This window comes from Macrobrachium rosenbergii, unplaced genomic scaffold, assembly GCF_040412425.1.
Source record: "Macrobrachium rosenbergii isolate ZJJX-2024 unplaced genomic scaffold, ASM4041242v1 171, whole genome shotgun sequence".
Lineage (NCBI taxonomy): Eukaryota > Metazoa > Arthropoda > Malacostraca > Decapoda > Palaemonidae > Macrobrachium > Macrobrachium rosenbergii.
Genome location: NW_027100729.1, coordinates 143,171 through 161,486, shown reverse-complemented (window position 1 = coordinate 161,486; position 18,316 = coordinate 143,171). Strand labels below are relative to the sequence as shown.

Below are 18,316 nucleotides of genomic sequence, written 5' to 3'. Positions count from 1 at the left end.
TGGCTCCATCGAGCAGTGCTTATGAAGGTGTGCGTACAGATCCATGGCATCGGAGGATCGGATGGGTTTGGTCATCTCTCTTCCAATCCTGAGAACTTCACAGAATGGTCTTTATGGAGAAGACCTCAATGTGCGCGTACAATTTGGATGCAATTCCTGATGATTCCTGTTTTGGGAATGTGATTCCCTTTTGGTTATTCCAGTTGGGTATTGGCTGTCAGTGAGTAGAGAGAGAGAGAGAGACAGAGACAGAGAGACAGAGAGAGAGTTTCAGCTTGTGTGCCTTCAAAATAAAAAGAAATATGGACATTAACCTTCAAAAGATGAAAACTGCACTTATAGATTATAAGAACTAATTTTAAAGTCTCAGAATGTAGCCATGTTTGCAGAGGAGAGAGAGAGAGAGAGAGAGAGAGAGAGAGAGAGAGAGAGAGAGAGAGAGAGAGAGAGACCTTACCTTACACACCTTACAGTTTGTTCGTGTTGCCCCAGGAGGTCCCTCAGTGTGAGGCACCTCTGATGTCTACCAGAGAATTGCTAATGCATATTCCGGTATATTTTGCATCTTCCAGTCTTGGATGGTCTGGGATGCATCTTAGATATTTGTCGAGCTTATTCTTATACACATCTACGCTCACTCCTGATATGTTTCTCAGATGAGCTGGTAGCGCATTGAATAGACGCTGCATTATCGATGCTGGTGCTCGGTGGATTAATGTCCTGTGTGCTTTCCTTAGTTTTCCTGGTATCGTTCTGGGCACTATTAATCTACCTCTGTTGCTCTTTCTGATATTTTTAGCTCCATGATGTTTTCAGTAATTCCTTCTATCTGTTTCCATGCCTGGATAATCATGTAGCATTCTCTTCTTTCAAGACTATATAAATTTAAGATTTGTAGTCTTTCCCAGTAGTCAAGGTCCTTAACTTCTATTCTAGCTGTAAAGGACCTTTGTACACTCTCTATTTGTACGATATCCTTTTGGTAGTGTGGGTACCATATTATATTACAATATTCAAGTGGACTACGTACGTACGTTTTATAAAGCATAATCATGTGTTCAGCTTTTCTTGTTTTGAAGTGCCGGAACAACATTCCCATTTTTGCTTTGTATTTTGCCAATATTATTGCTATTTGGTCATTACATAACATATTCCTATTCAACATCACACCAAGGTCTTTAACTGCTTCCTTATTTGTGATTGTCTTTAACCACCTGCTTCCACTTATTTGTGATTGTCTATTCTCCATTATTAGGACCTTTATATGTATATAGCATTCCTTCTTTATCACCATAGTTTATTGATTCAAATTTATCAGAGTTAAATACCATCCTATTTACCTCTGCCCATTTATATATATTATTTAGGTCTCTTTGTAGCGAGTTCCTATCTTCATCACAAGTAATCTCTCTACTTATTCTTGTGTCATCCGCGAAACTTCTCACTACCGAGTCCTTAACATTACTGCCTATGTCTGCAATCATAATCACAAACAGCAATGCAGCTAACACAGTACCTTGTGGCACACCGGATATTAACGTAGCTTCATCCGATTTCTCATCGTTAGCAATCACTATCTGTTTTCTGTTATGCAAAAATTCTTTTATCCATCTTCCAACTTTATCCACAATGTTATGTTTTCTCTTTTTTTTTTTTTTTTTTGTTAATATATTATGGTCCACCTTGTCAAAAGCTTTTGCAAAGTCTAGGTAAACCACATCTGTATCTTTTTCGTTTATCATATTTTTATATATGCTTTCATGGTGAGCTAACAGTTGGGTCTGTGTACTTCTTCCGGGTACAAAACCATGTTGTCCTGTATTAAACAAACTATTTTTCATTAAATTTTTCATTATATATTTTTTCATTACCCTTTCATAAACTTTCATAATATGTGATGTCAGACTCAGAGAGAGAGAGAGAGAGAGAGAGAGAGAGAGAGAGAGAGAGAGAGAGAGAGAGAGAGAGGATCCCCACAGCCATAGAAACAGAGAGACAGGGACCTACAGTCATTTATGCACACACAGGGAAAGACTCTGCTGTACAGTCACACACACAGAGAAACTCTACAGAGAAACAAATTAACAGAAAACAAAAAGAATCGATGCCAAAAAGTCTAGATAATATAGAGTCAAATAGACACATACACACAGACTCCGACGCATACAGACACAGGCATCCAGACGACAATAAAGGTACAGGATGACATACAGACAGACAGACAGGAAGGACGGAAGAACGGACTCTGCAGCCCAGACAGACAAAAAGCCTCACACTCCCTCACAGGGAATGACAGACAGCTTAAGGAAGGACTTTTGAACAGAGGCTGGAAATGTAAACATTGTTTCTTGCATGTCAGACTCTCTCTCTCTCTCTCTCTCTCTCTCTCTCTCTCTCTCTCTCTCTCTCTCTCTCTCTCTCTCTCTGCAGAGGCAGCAATTCAACCTTGAATGTCGATTCCCTGTCGTTGCAGCTTGGGAATACAAAGTAGGGAAACACAAATAAAGAACTCTCTCTCTCTCTCTCTTTCTGAAGAAACCTCATATGTATTCCTTGAAGGCAACGCTTAGCTTTAAATAATAAATGGCTTCCTACTTGAAGGTAATGGACGGTTTAATTAGGCACGAGATTCTTTTTATTGGAAAAATATAGACCGCAAGAGAGAGAGAGAGAGAGAGAGAGAGAGAGAGAGAGAGAGAGAGAGAGAACGTAATAAGAGTGTCTGATTCAAAAGCTCAACGCTCCCAGTAACTCCTACTTAGTAAGTCGAGACACTAACGGTATGTCAATAAGCTCTCTCTCTCTTTCTCTCTCTCTCTCTCTCTCTCTCTCTGGGGGAGTATTGATCTCAGCAGAGATTATGCTCTGAGGCTATAAGCATCCACGCTCTCTCTCTCTCTCTCTCTCTCTCTCTCTCTCTCTCTCTCTCTCTCTCTCTCTCTCTCTCTCTCTCTCTCTCAGCATAATGACTGGGCAATTATCCCTTTATGGATTTTGCCTCTCTTATTCTGTCGACCTTTTTAGGCCTTTTAGACTTTGTTTAGTCCTCGTTGTGTCCAAGTTTCCCTTCCTCCAACCTGACTCCTAAGGTCTGCCTGGAGGCTCTATTCGTGGTCTCCCGTCCAAGGACTGCCCAAACCCGAAGGTGTTTAATGTCAATGTGAAAAGGTGACCAATTTTCCAAAGCCCGATTTCTATTAAAGATGATGCAGGGGGACATATTATTATTATTATCATTATTACTATTATTATCATCATCTCACATGGCAGCAATGTTGGGCTCTCAATCCCCAGAGAGGCCGAGTGGCGTCACGGTTGCCATGGCAACGCCTCCAATGTAAACAAACCTCCTTCTTCTTCTTCCAGATTTGCTTCGAGATTTCACGGCTTCTGAATATCGTCCTTTGCCTTCAGATATTCATACTTAGATTTTTTGGATTTTTTTATTTATATATGGATATACTTATGTATATCTGTGTATATATATGTATATACACGTGTAGGTGTTGTGTGTAAGTGTATGTATACTTATCGAGTGTACACAAGCGCAAAGACACACTTAAACACGCACGGACACACAGAGACACGAGGCCTCTGAAAAGGGAACGTGACTCCGAATTGAATAAAAGATGAAGAAGCACTGCTTCAAAAACGCCTGGATTCTGCTCTTCAGCATTCTCTCTGCTGAGAGAGAGAGAGAGAGAGAGAGAGAGAGAGAGAGAGAAGAGAGAGTAAACAAGATTTAAAACGGGGCTCTCAAAGGATCATTTCCGCTTTTCCACAAGATCGTAAAAACGTGACGTGTTCAGAGATTGCTGGATTTAGACTCCTCTCTCTCTCTCTCTCTCTCTCTCTCTCTCTCTCTCTCTCTCTCTCTCTCTCTTTGTCCATCTTTATCTCCCTCCCTATCCCACTGTACCTTTCTATCTATCCATCCTCCTATCTCTCTCTCTCTCTCTCTCTCTCTCTCTCTCTCTCTCTCTCTCTCTCTCTCTCTCTCTCTCTCTCTCCGGATTCCCAGACAATGCCTCCTCATAATCCACTCACTCATTGTTTACAGATGAAGCCCCGCCCCCTTTTCCACCCCGTAGTAAATCCCCTGATTCATTCATTTATAAATTATGAATGGAATTTCCTCCACAAATAGTAAACAGATCGTTTGCCAAGATACCATTATTTTTATTATTATTATTATTATTATTATTATTATTATTATTATTATTATTATTATTATTATTATTTTATGAAGTTAGTTTTACTTCAAAAATGACGGTATTTATGATATTATTAATTAATTTCTGTTTTGAGTAATTTTAATATATCTGATAAAATACCCTTATTTTAGACTTGCAAAGCATCGTTATTTATGTAAGATAAATCATTAAAAAATAATTTTTATTGTCATATATAAAGTATCTTTATCTTTAATTCCCAAAACAGCTTCATTTATGAAATACAATTATTTTAAAAATTATACTAATGAAATATTGTTTTAAAAATCTTTAATGATATATAATTATCTTAAATATTATTAATGGTATGTAATTATCTTAAAAATCATTAAAGAAATATAATTATTGTACAAACTTAATAAAATATAATTATTTTAAAAACTTAATGAAATATAATTATCTTAAAAATCATTAATGAAACATAATTATTTTAAAAAGGATCGATGAAATATAATTATTTTAAAAATGATCAATGAAATATAATTATTTTCAAAATCATGAATGAAATATAATTATTTAAAAATCATTAATGATATATAATAATTTAAAACATTAATGACATAATTATTTTAAAAATCATTAATGGTATATAATTATCTTAAAAATTATCAATGAAATATAATTATCTTAGAAATTTAATAAAATATAATTATTTTAAAAACTGTTAGTGATGTATAATTATTTAAAAAATTAATGAAATATAATTATTTAAAAATTTATCAATGAAATATAATTATTTTGAAAACCATTAAGGATATATAATTATCTAAAAAATTATCCGTGAAATGTAATTATTTTACAAACTTAATAAAATACAATTATTTTACAAACTTAGTAAAATATAATTTTTTAAAACTCAATGTTATAAAATTATTTTAAAAACTGTTAATGCTATATATAATTATTTTAAAAACTGTTGATATATAATTATTTAAAAAACTGTTAATGATATATAATCGTTTTAAAAAATTGTCAGTGAAATATAATTATTTCAAAAATCATTAATGAAATACAATTATTTTACAAACTTAATAAAATACAATTATTTTAAAAACTGTTAATGAAATATAATTATCTTAAAAATCGTTAATGAAATATAATTATTATACAAACTTAATAAAATCTAATTATTTTAAAAATTATGAATGAAATATAATAATTGTACAAACTTAATAAAATATAATTTTATGAACTGTTAATGAAATATAACTATCTTAAAAATTATCAGTGAAATGTAATTATTTTAAAAATCATTATTGAGATAAAATATTTTGTTTATTTTTCAAAACACCGCAGTTTTTTTAAATCTGCAAACTAATGCATATATATAATCTCACAACAACGCTGCTATATTTCGCGTCGACGAAATGGGCCTTCGTCATTGTGACGCCAGAGGGACGGACGTCTGTCAGACATCGAACGTTATTCCAGAAAACGTATGATTTTGAAAATGTTTCCTCTCTCTCTCTCTCTCTCTCTCTCTCTCTCTCTCATTCCTGTCTCGATCAGACGAGGTGTCCTGTATAAGAGACTGCCTGAATGGGCAGGTCTGCTTTAATCTCTCTCTCTCTCTCTCTCTCTCTCTCTCTCTCTCTCTCTCTCTCTCTCTCTCTCTCTCTCTCTCTCTCGAGCAGTTTCCCTTTCAGTCTCTCTTTCCTCCTTTCTCTGTTTCAGGCTTTTATTCTCTCTCTCTCTTTGGCAGTCTTTTTTTCTCTCTCTCTCTCCATCCATTTTTCTTACCATCGTGTCTCTCTCTTTTCATCTATTGTCTTGTTCTTTCTCTCTATTTATCTTTATTTTTCTAAGTCTTTTTCCTCTCTCTCTCTCTCTCTCTCTCTCTCTCTCTCTCTCTCTCTCTCTCTCTCTCTCTCTCTCTCTCTCTCTCTCATTATTAATATTTTTCTCTCGCATTTTATCCTCTCAGTCTCTCTTTCTTATTCCCACTACATCTCTCTCTCTCTCTCTCTCTCTCTCTCTCTCTCTCTCTCTCTCTCTCTCTCTCTCTCTCTCTCTCATTCTTAATATTTTTCTCTTGCATTTTATCCTTTCACTCATTCTCTCTCTTTCATTCGCACTACTCTCTCTCTCTCTCTCTCTCTCTCTCTCTCTCTCTCCCTGTCATAAAACGCCTTTATTGTTCCCCCAGAGTCAAGAAACATTCTGGCGTGTGCATTGTTTTGGCAAGACAAGAGTCTAGACTTGGCCCATTGTGTGCAGACAAAGACCAGTTGTAATTTCTTGCTTCTTGTTTCAAATCCTGGCGTTTATGAACCCGTTGATAACTTGATGGAGACGTTTAAGGCTGACTGTTATTAAGGGGGTAATAAGTTGGTAGTGGAATGTTTAAATCCTGCTTTTATCAAGTGGTTAATAAGTTGGTAGTGGAATGTTTTAATCCTGTTTTTATGAAGTGGTTAATAAGTTGATGGTGGTAATGTTTCAATCCTACTTTTATCAAGTGGTTAATAAGTTGGATTTTAAATCCTGTTTTTATGAAGTGGTTAATAAGTTGATGGTGGTAATGTTTAAATCCTACTTTTATCAAGTGGTTAATAAGTTGGTAATGGAATGTTTGAATCCTGCTTTTATGAAGTGGTTGATAAGTTGGTAATGGAATGTTTAAATCCTGCTTTTATCAAGTGGTTAATGGGTTTGTAATGGAATATTTAAATCCTACTTTTATGAATTGGTTAATAAGTTGGTAATGGAATGTTTAAATTCTGCTTTCATCAAGTGGCTAATAAGTTGATGGTGGTAATGTTTAAATCCTGTTTTTATCAAGTGGTTAATAAGTTGGTAGTGGAATGTTTAAATCCTGTTTTTATCAAGTTGTTAATAAGTTGGTAATGGAATGTTTAAATCCTGCTTTTATCAAGTGGTTAATAAGTTGGCAATGGAATGCTTAAATCCTATTTTTATCAAGTGGTTAATAAGTCGGTAGTGGAATGTTTCAATCCTGCTTTTATCAAGTGGTTAATAAGTTGGTAGTGGAATGTTTAAATCCTGCTTTTATCAACTGGCTAATAAGTTGATGGTGGTAATGTTTAAATCCTACTTTTATCAAGTGGGTAATAAGTTGATGGTGGTAATGTTTAAATCCTACTTTTATTAAGTGGTTAATAAGTTGATGGTGGTAATGTTTAAATCCTACTTTTATTAAGTGGTTAATAAGTTGATGGTGGTAATGTTTAAATCCTACTTTTATTAACTGGTTAATGACTCAATGAAAACATCTTAATCTTACTTTCATTGTGTGGTCGATGAGTTGATAATGGAGATGTTTAAACCTTACTTTTATTAACTTAGAGAAAACTCTTTAATTCTGACTCTTTCAAGTGGTTAATATCTTGGCGAAGATGTGGAAATTTCACTGATATTACCTGGTTAATGATTTGATAAAGGACATCGTTAGCTATTGCCATCAGCAGACTGTTAATAACGTCAAGATGAAAATGTTCAAATCTTACCTTCGTTCAGTAGTTGATGACTTAATGATAAAATAAGTTAAATCTTACACTCATAAACCGTTTAATAACTTAATGATGAAAGAATTTAAATCTTATATTTGTAAAGTAATAATAATAATAATAATAATAAAATACAAAATCCACATTTATGTAAAGTAAAAAAATGATAAAATAAATTCCAAAAGCTAAAAATATAATAATAATAATAATAATAACAAAAAAATTTTAAAAACAATAATTTATTATTTATCACTTACGTAATTAACAATTCACATCAGTCTTGCCATAAAAAGCTGCATTTGTTTTCCAGATTTCGAGGACCCTCGAAATGCTGGCTGACCTTTGACCCCCAAAGTAAGTGAATGGATTCATTTTATGTTATTTAATCTCTAAAATGCATTGAATGTCCTGTAATGCTCGTAAATGCTTGGAAAGGAACATAAAATTCTTTGAAATGTCGTGTAATTCGTAAAATGGTTGCAAATGCTCATAAAAGGCTTTGAAATGTTTCCAAATGTCCTGCAATGGTCAAAAATACTTGCAAATGCTCATAACAGGCTTTAAAATGTCCTTTAATGCTTGTAAATGTTCACAGAGGGCCTTGGAAATCTGCTTTAAAACGTCCTTTGGTGCTTGCAGATGCTTGAAAATGCTTATGAAAGGCACTGAAACATGTCGAACCTTCGACAAGAGAGATTGTTCTTTTCCGCAAGTTGTAGTATAGTTTTATATATTCTCTCGAAATTTACGTAAGGTGGAAATGCGTGTTATGTAGGAGAAGGATATTATGTTTTGTTGTGTTCGTATTTAGTAATGAAGGGCGTTGCTTTAACTGTTTCGTGTGTAATACTGCTTAACTACCGGTATTGGCTGTTGAGTCCGGTAGTTAGTCGAAGGTTTGGTGTCTTTCAAAGACGGCCGTGAAGTTAGCCTCTTCATAACTTTGATACCGAGTGGTTCGAGCTAGTGGGGACTCAAGAATGTCTACAAATCCACTTAAGTATTCCTATTCACCTTAAAGTACATTTAGGGAAACTTCCTTTGGGAGATATGTAAGGAGAATTTCCTGCGGTGTGCTTTGGACAAGGGTCGCAAAATAGAGATTGTTAGTTTAGTTAATAACAACGCCGCAATGTATTGATATAATTATAATTTGAATCAGCGTAAGAACAAAGTAACCTGGGTGTCGTAGCATAAGACTTAGGCAACGATTTGGGTCATTACGTTTCGGATCGTTTAGGCTATACGATAACAGTGACGAATTGAAATGCTACGCTTGTTCTGAATGAGTCGGAATAAAACATTTGAAATATCCTTTAATGCTTATAAAAGGCACTGAAATGTCCTTAAATGCTTACAAAGGCCTGGAAATGCTTGTAAAATGCTATGGAATGTCCTGTTATGCTTGGAAATGCTGACAAAAGGCTTCAAAGTCCTTTGAAATCCTGTTGAAATGTCCCGTAAATATTTTGAAGGCTTGTTAATGCTTGCTAAGGGCTCTGGAATGTTATGTAATGCTCACAAAATGCTTTGGAATCCTTTGCAGTTATTGAATATGTTCTTTGAAATGCTTTTATAAATGATCAGGAATGTTTTTGGACATTTTGCAGTATACTTAAATGCTTTGAAATTCTTGGAATTCTCTACATTTAAGGGAAAGTTGCTGTGATGCTTTGAAATGTTTTTTAATACTTACCAGTATTTTCAGATGCTTCTGAAATAGCCAAAGTTTTTCCTGAGTGCTGTGAAATGTTTCCTAAATCTTTTAAATGCTTTGAAGTCCTCTGTAACTCTTTGCATTTAAAAGAACGGTGCTGTGATGCTTTGAAATGCTTTTTCATACTTACCAGTAGTTTCAGATGCTTTGAAATAATCAAAGCATTTTTGGGGTGCTTTGAACGTTTCACTGTTAATCTGAAATGCTTTCAAATCCTCAGAATTCTTTAATAAATCTTTGTATTTGAGGGACAGTTGCTGCAGTACTTTGAAATGCTTTGTAATGCACCATCTGGTTTTAGATGCTTTGCAATACTGCTGTGGGTTTAAAAGCTTCTGGCAGCATTTGCATGCTTTGAGGTCCTTTTTGAGTCAAGGAAATTCTTTGAAATGATCATTGCTTCTTTAGAATGCTTTGCTAAACTTCCCATATAATTTTGTTGTGATTATCACAAGATCACAAGAGAATATTTTTTTCATTTTTGAAGGTTCAAATCAAACCACAAAACATTTTATCATCATTCCAAAGGTTGAAATCAAACTCCCAGCATATTTTTCAAAATAGTTTTTTATTATTTTTTAAATCTTTTAAAGCGATGTATTATATTTCATTATTTCTCTTTTCATACAAATCCTACGTAAGTGAGTTTTTTGAAGAGCAGTGTTGCCAAAAAATATCATTTAGAAAAGGGACGCTGAGTTGTGAACACATAGGAGAGAGCGAGAGAGTCTGGAGAGACATGCGCGAGTACGCGTACGTGCGCGGGTGAATGCGTGACGACCACGCACGCCGCGCGATTCTTTCTGGCTCCATGCGTGGGTTCGTGTGGGGGGTTCACAGTGGGGTTCTCACGGGCTTCGTACCAACTTCGTAGTGGGGTTTATTTCTTACGTTTTAACCCTTCACTTGCTGGTTCGTGCCGGTAACGCTTCAGGGTAAAGTTCATAACCGTGCTTTCGTACTGATTTCGTTCAGGCTTTGTTTGTGCATTAACCCTTAAGGCCGGTTCGTGCTGATCCATACTGATTTCACTTTGAGGTTTTTATGTGTACGTTTTAACCCTTTCAGCTAATGTTTGCAACTTTCTCTTACCAATTTCGTTCTGCTTTTTTAAACATTTTATCCCTTAAGAGCAGCTTTTGTGAGTGTATAGTCACTTTCAGCCACACAATACTTTCTGTAATTCTCAATATTTTAACCCTGTGCGATAATGCTTGTAGCTTGTTATGCAAGTAAGTCAGCCATTAATGTATGCTGACGATTACAAGATCAGCCAACCATCGCTTTCAACTGTACAGCTTTCAATGTAATCTGGGCTCATACTTCGCTGCTGCCTTCACGAAATAATGGACGTGAGCGCATGAATAGCGACTCGAGATTGCAGAAAGTGAGCCCCGAAGGAACTACAACTAACGACCCCAGCACGCGGCGACGCAACGAGAGACCAGAGCGAGTGTGGAGGGATTATCGAAAACTATAGGTCGGTTGACGACAGCGGCTGCAATAAAAAATATTCCTCGTTCACGGCGAACGAGGATTTAGAGTCGGAGGGTGAGGAGTTGGATGGGTGGGGTTCGTAAGACAGAAACCACACGAAACATAGCGAACGGTCCGCAGTGGGGGGAAGAAGGGCAGAGGGGAAGGCGGAGAGGAAAATAGATTCGAACGTGGTGAGCGAGCGGGTGAGCACGCGCGCGTCGTAAGTGCTACATCGTGGACGTCATCGGAGATGTGTGTGTGTTGATCCATTGCGGAAGGAAGGAGGGGAGGGAGGAGAGGGCGGCAGAGACCTCTTCTGCTACTGATGCTGCTGCTGCTGCTGCTGCTACAATTCGTTCATTCGTCCACCGCTCGTGCGTGCGTGCGTGAGTTACTTTGACGATGCCTACTACAAATCGCCTCTGGCTTTGCAACTTCGTCTTCTTTTATTTTATTTTCTTCTAAAGCTCATGAAACTTTTTTTTTTTTACTCAACGCAAAAAAATTTGCACGGTAAATAATGAGTTCGTGTCACTTTGCCACACAAAAATATATATATATATAGATTTATATGTAGATATAGATATATTTTGTTTTACTAACGAAATATTGCTGTCACTAAAAACTCTTTTTAAAACTTTTACGAAAAAACCCATTCGTCAAAAAAAAAACATTCGTTCGTCACCTCGACAGATACACGAAAACACGTCACACATCGGCTGCTGTCGCTCGTATGGGAGGACGATACAAGTACGGTACGCAAGTTCCAAAAAAGACAAGTGAGAAAATACAAAGTTGGATACGAGTCTGGGGGCGGGGCCTCCTTGCAGCCACGCCACGCGGCTCTCTGGCGAGGGGCGGAGTTGCAAGCGAGGCCACGCCTCCCTCATGATGAGGAGGGTCACGCGCGTGTATATATATATATATAAAAAATGAGGCTGGAAAAGACACCTCCGTGAGGCAATGATTATTCTCTCTAGGTGAGCCATGGCTCCTAATATGGCTCCTACTACTGTGGCTCCTATGATCTGTACTACGATTGGAAGATTTAAACACCTTTGATAAAACGGGACTCGGGATTGAATAGTTTGTCGTACAGTAGCTCTCTGATTGGTTGTTGGCATTTGGGGGGCGGGGCAAGTAGCCCTCTGGCTGGCTGTTGGTTTTGTGGGGGCAGGGCAAGTAGATCTTTCATTGGTTGTTGGCATTGTGGGGGCAGTGCAAGAGGGCGGAGACTAACGTATAGGGGCAGAACATTGAGTATCGCACGTCTTGTTCCGCATGGCTAGTCAACTAACGGATATTGTTACGTTGGCTTGTGTCGCTAATTGTCTGTTGGGATCCGGAAATAGGGAGAGAATGGAGCTATCTGAATGGAAACCCCGCCTGCCTAGGGAATTGACGCCCCCCCCCCACCCCTGCCTTACGAAGAGCTTGTACTCATCTTAGTCGAGAAAACATCTACCAGAAGAGGTTTGACTTGGCAACACTGTATGAGGCGGAACAAGTCGAAGCCACGAGTGTGTGTAGGGAGAGAGAGAGAGAAAGTCAAGGGGTTAAGGTCAGTGGTGAACAAAAAGACAATCTTCACATTAAATAATCACACACAAATGAGTTTTAGACTTAACGTTAATTCACGACAGAAAAAAATAAAACTTCGCTTTACCACAACAAACGTGACAAAATAAAAACATTCAAAAATTGGCTGAACCAATATCAAATATTAAGTACTAAAAGATACTCCTTATTAAGTATTGAATATCAAATAATATTCATTCAGGAAATATTTCCATAGACAATCAACTCCTGAGGATGGAAGTGAAAGTGTTGGCGAAACGTCTACTACAGATTCCTCCAAAAGATCTACTGGAACTGGGTTCGAACCTACGGCGGCGGAAGAAAAAAATAGCCCGGCTATTATCTCGGCTATTGACTCGCTACTGCTTTTTATTACATCTACGCTTCTTCGAACGGCTGTTGGGACTAGAGATTCTATTGCGAACGGAAGAGGGCTATTGGAGAGGACTTTCTCTCCTAATAGCAGCTATTTAAGAGAGCTACCTCTTTTAATAGCAGCTATTTAAGAGAACCATCACTCTCTTAATAGTGACTATTTAAAAGAACCATCTTTTTCTCCTAATACCAGCTATTTTAGAGAACTACCTTTCTTTCCTAACAGCTGCTATTTTAGAGAACCATCTCTCCCCTAATAGCAGCTATTTAAGAGAGATACCTCTCTCCTAATAGCAGCTGTTTTAGAGAACTATCTTTCTACTAATAGCTGCTATTTAAGAGAACCATCTTTTTCTCCTAATAGCACCTATTTAAGAGAAACATCTTTCTTTGCTAATTGCGGCTATTTAAGAGAAGTATCTCTCTCCTAATAGTTGCTATTTAAGTGAGCCATCCCTCCCAATACCAGCCGTTTAAGAGAACTACCTTTCTAATAGCCGATATTTAAGAGAATTTTCTCTCCTGTTAGCTGCTATTTTAGAGAACTTTCTCTCCCCAACAGCTGCTACTTAAGAGAACCGTCTATCTCTCCTCACAGTGGCTATTGAAGGGAATTTTCTTTCTGCTAATAACAGCTACTTAAAAGAACAGTCTTTCTCTCCTAATAGAGGCTATTTAAGAGAATGATCTCTCTCCTAATAGCAGCTATTTCAAAGGACCATCTTTCTCCCCAAATAGCTTCTATGTGAGAGAACTATCGACTTGGCTATCTTATTCGGAAAATCCATACCAATATATACTTATATATGTGTTTCAGAAGGATACTCTTACAGTGGCCGTACACATGCGTGCACGCGTGTGTACGTATGCCAGTATATACGTGTACGTGATGCCTGTGCTTATGTGCGCTGTGTCTGCATATGTGGATGTGTGTATGTGTGTGAATATTTCTATCGTATACATTGTACGTATATGTACGTATATATATGTGTGTGTGTGTGATATACTTATGTATGCTGTATATCCATATATGTATGTACGTGTATATAAGCGTGGGTATACGTGTGTGTATATTTCTATCTCGTCATGTACACATGATGCATGTTTATACTGCATAATTATGTACTGTATGTATACCAGAATGTATGTATGTATGTGTGTATGTGTATATCTTGATAGTAAACATGGACAGCTTAGATATCGCTAAAATTAAGACACGGAAACTTGAGGAGGAAGGAGAGCGAATGCTTCTACACGAATGTCTTTGCAAATGTTCGTAAGACATTTCCGCTTCTGTTCTTGGGAAATGTTTTTCCACACTGTTTATTTCTTTTTCAGAGATGTTTTTAATCATTGAAAGTATCTTTCCACTGGTTTATTCTATAGATGTATTTCCTTTCAAGTACTTCAAAGCGTCAGAAATTTTTTTCCATACCGGTTTATTTTTTTTAATATATTTCTGTTCAAAGATGTATTTCTTCTTCAAAGACATTTTGCATTATATATATTTTTTCATTCTTCGGATATACTTTTCCACGAACGTTTTCATCCGTCGCGTGTGCGTATATTTTTCTCCGCTAAGTGATATGTGTCGAACCGCTGACCAACGTGTCTATATAGTTCTCATAACGACGTATATATATATATTCCTGCAATCAACTTAATGAAATTACGGATATGTAAAACATCACAATATGGTTTTCAGGGACGAGTTTTTTTATCTACGGTTTAAAGAAAAAACTTTAAACTATGGTTTTTTTTAAATTGTTTAAACTGTGGATTTTAAAAATAATAGGGTGTTTTAACTATGGTTGAAATCGTTTTTTTAAGCTACAATTTCAAAAAATTTTTTATAGACTATGGTTTAAAATTTTTTTTTTTTAACTAGGGTTTAAAATTTTTTTAACCACGGTTTTACAAAAATTTTAAACTATGGTTTTAAAAAAAATTAAACGATGGTTTAAGTTTTTTAAACTATGGTTTACAATTTTTTAAACCATGGTTTAAAAAAAATTAAACTATGGTTTTAAAATATGTAAACTATGGTTTTAAAACATTTACACTGTAGTTTAAAAAAAAATTTTAAACTATGGTTTGATTTTTTAAACTATGGTTTAGAAAAAAGTTCAAACTATGGTTTTGAAAAATGTTTAAACTATGGTTTTAAATGTCCAAACTACGGATTAAAAAAGAAGCTAGTTCAGCTATGATTAAAATAGGTCTTTCAAACTACAATCTTCAAAAAGTTTTTAAAACTATGATCGAAAAGTCATTAAAACTACGCTTCAAGAACAGAGCTCTTTAAACTACGGTTAAAATAGTCTTTGAAACTACGACTTTAAAAAAGTTCCATTCAGACTACGGTTTTAAAAAAACTACGCGTTGGGTCGAGCGAAAAGAAAACGGTCGCGAGACAAAAACTACGAGTTAGGGTGAGAAGTGGAGACGAAACGGACTTTGAGCAGAGGCTACGTAAACTACGAGAAACGGAGACCTTTAAACTGTGCCACTTAAATGCCAGAAATGTTTAGTAAATGCCAGAAGCACTGTTTGAATGCTTGGCGGGACTTGACTGTAATACCTTTTAAATGCTCTAAGGGTGACTGACGTACTATTTGAACGTCCAGGAGACAAGACGCACCATTTAAATGCTCTGTGGGTGATGTACTGTTTAAATGCCCGAGGCTTTACGTTCCATTTAAATGCCCAAGGCATGTGACATATCATTTAAATGCTTGAGAGACACAACTGACGTACTATTTAAATGCCGAAGACACCAGACGTACCATTCAAATGTCCTGCAGGTGACGTAACACTTAATGCTTGAGAGATGTGACTGACCTACCGTTGAAATCCCCAAGATTTGACTCACATCATTTGAATCCCCAAAACGTGACTGACGTACCATTTAAATGATTAAACATGACTGATGCACCACTTAAATGCTCTACACATGACTGAAGTAGCACTTAAATGTCTGAGACATGACTGACCTTCCATTTAAATGTTCAAGACATGATGTGCCATTTAAACACTTTACTACTTGTGAGGTGCCATTAAATGTTTGAGAGATGCGACTGGCACACTACTTAAATGCTCGAGACATGACTGGTATGCCATTTAAATGCTCTATATGTGTACCAATTAAATACTTGGCATATGACATAGCATGTGAATGCTTATGGATATGACATACCGTTCAATTGTAGTGGGATGTACGATTCATATGCCCAAAATGTTGCATTCCATCTAAGGGCCCAGGACATGTGACAGAAATGCTCTGCACATGACTCGAGTACCATTTGAATGCCCAAGACAGGATGATGTGCCATTTAAATGCCCTAGATGTGTGACATACCAGTGAAATGCCCAAGACTTGACTGATGCACCATTCAAATGCCCAAGACATGATGACATGATTGAGTTATAACTGACGTACCATTTAATTGCCTAAGATGTGTGACATACCATTTAAATGCCCTATATTTGATGTACCATTTAAGCGACTTAGACATGACTGAAGTACCATTCAAATGCTTGCATTGTGACGTACCATTTATACATTTGAGATGTGACTGACGTACCATTGAAATGCCCACAACATGACTGACATACCATTTAAATGCCCGAGGTGTGAGGACATACCATTTAAATGCCCAAGATTTGTTGACTTACCATTCGAATGCCTGCAACTAGACATACCATTTAAATGCTCGAGATGTGATAACATACCATTTAAATGCCCAAGACGTGCCTAACGTACCATTGAGATGGCCAGCGAGAAACGCCAACTTGCCATTTTAAACGCTCTGTAGAAAAAACATCGAACCTACGGATCCTAACACCTATAAGTGGAATGATATATTTATATATGGGATAAATATATATATATAAGTTTTTATATACTTTTTTGTACTTCAAGAAAATGTTTTAGTCTGGCCTTGGATGATGTCCCGTCGTTTTCTCCGTCGACGACGTTTGCCGCCGGCTCATTTAGATCTTTTCGTAGAACTTTGCCTTAAGTTTTGAAAGTAATTAAAGTTTGGTTTAAACTTGGTTTAAGTCTGGTTCAGACATCAAGGAGGTATTTCAATGACATCCCGTTTTCTGTAGAGCTCCGGCTTCTTTTGAAAAGGAAAATCTTTGGTTTGAAATGATTTAAAACTCGGTTTAAGTATCGAGGGAGGAAGGAAAGGACCACCTTTGAAAAACCTCTGACCTTGGATCAAGGTCGAGAACACATAAACCATCAAAATATTTAAAACAGGTTTGAAAACAACTATCTACTTCTTTTAAGGGGTTGATAGTGGTTGCTTTGAGGTTTAATTATCATTAATTATCTCTAATTATTATTAATCAGTGATGGCGTATTGGCCCCTGGGGTATCGTGGGAGGGAGCATCGGTCCCTTAAGGGGATAATTAATTCCCTCCCCCGGAGCATTGTGGGTAACCGGGCATCGAGGACAGCCGACATTGCTTAGGGGGTCGATCAAGTGACGTAGGCTCCTTCCCCTGAGAACCCAGTCCCCCCAGGGGCATCACAGGTAGCGGCGGCCATTATGTCGGTCCCTCAGGGTGTCAGGGGGTTGCTCTCCCTCACCGAGAGGCATTGCGGGTAATCGTAGTCGTCCTCGTCGTCCTCCTCGTCGTCCTGCGGAGCGTAGTCGTCCGGCCCGCCCACTAGGCCTAGCCCCACGCCCGCACCCCGTTTCCCATTGGCGTAGTGGTGATGGGCCCTGACGTGCTGTTGGTGGTGGTGGCCCCCACCCCCACCGCCAACCACTCCGACGCCGTGGTGGCGGTGGTGGCCGTAGTCGTTGTTGGGGTCGTTAACGACTACCCCGCCCCTGGAGTGGGCGTAGGCGATGGACTTCTGGTAGCTGAAGAGTTGACGCTCCAGGCTGAAGTTCTCCGCCTCCAGGGCCGTGATTTCCCTCCTGAGGGGGGAGGTTAGACGACGGTTAGGCTACGGTTAGGCTATTCTAGGCTGTGGCTAACGTATGGTTATGGTTAAAGTACAGTTAAACTGTGGCACTTAAATTTTTGTTGGGGGAAAAATATGGTTAGACTATTCTAGACTATGGCTATATTGTGGTTAATGTATAATTAAACTATGGTTGGAGTATAGCACTGAAATTCTTATTGGGGGAAAATATAGGTCTAACTATGCTTAGACTATGGTTAAAATTTAGTTAGACTATTCTAGGCTGTGGTTAAACTATGGCTAAACAATGTTTGAATTTTGGTTAAACTATGGTTAGACTATGGCTAAACTTAAATTCTTATTGGGGGAAAATATTTATCTGTGGTTAGACTATGGTTAAAATTTTGCTAGACTACGGTTAAAATTGTGTTAGACTATGGTTAACCCATGTATAGACTTTGGCTAAACTATAATGAAACTTGGGTTACACTACAGTTAGACTATGGTTAAACTATGGCATATAAAATATATATATACATAACA

The 18,316-nt window shown here is 37.2% G+C and overlaps 1 protein-coding gene across 1 annotated transcript in view; it reads right to left on the bottom strand.

The window, feature by feature from the left end:
- Nucleotides 1–9,965: 9,965 nt before the first annotated feature.
- LOC136838203 (uncharacterized) overlaps nt 9,966–18,316 on the bottom strand; it is a 39,280-nt gene continuing 30,929 nt past the window's right edge. Inside the window, 1 exon segment of the mRNA XM_067103075.1 lies at nt 9,966–17,786. Within this exon segment, the coding sequence (XP_066959176.1) occupies nt 17,420–17,786 (367 nt within the window). The 3' untranslated portion in view covers nt 9,966–17,419.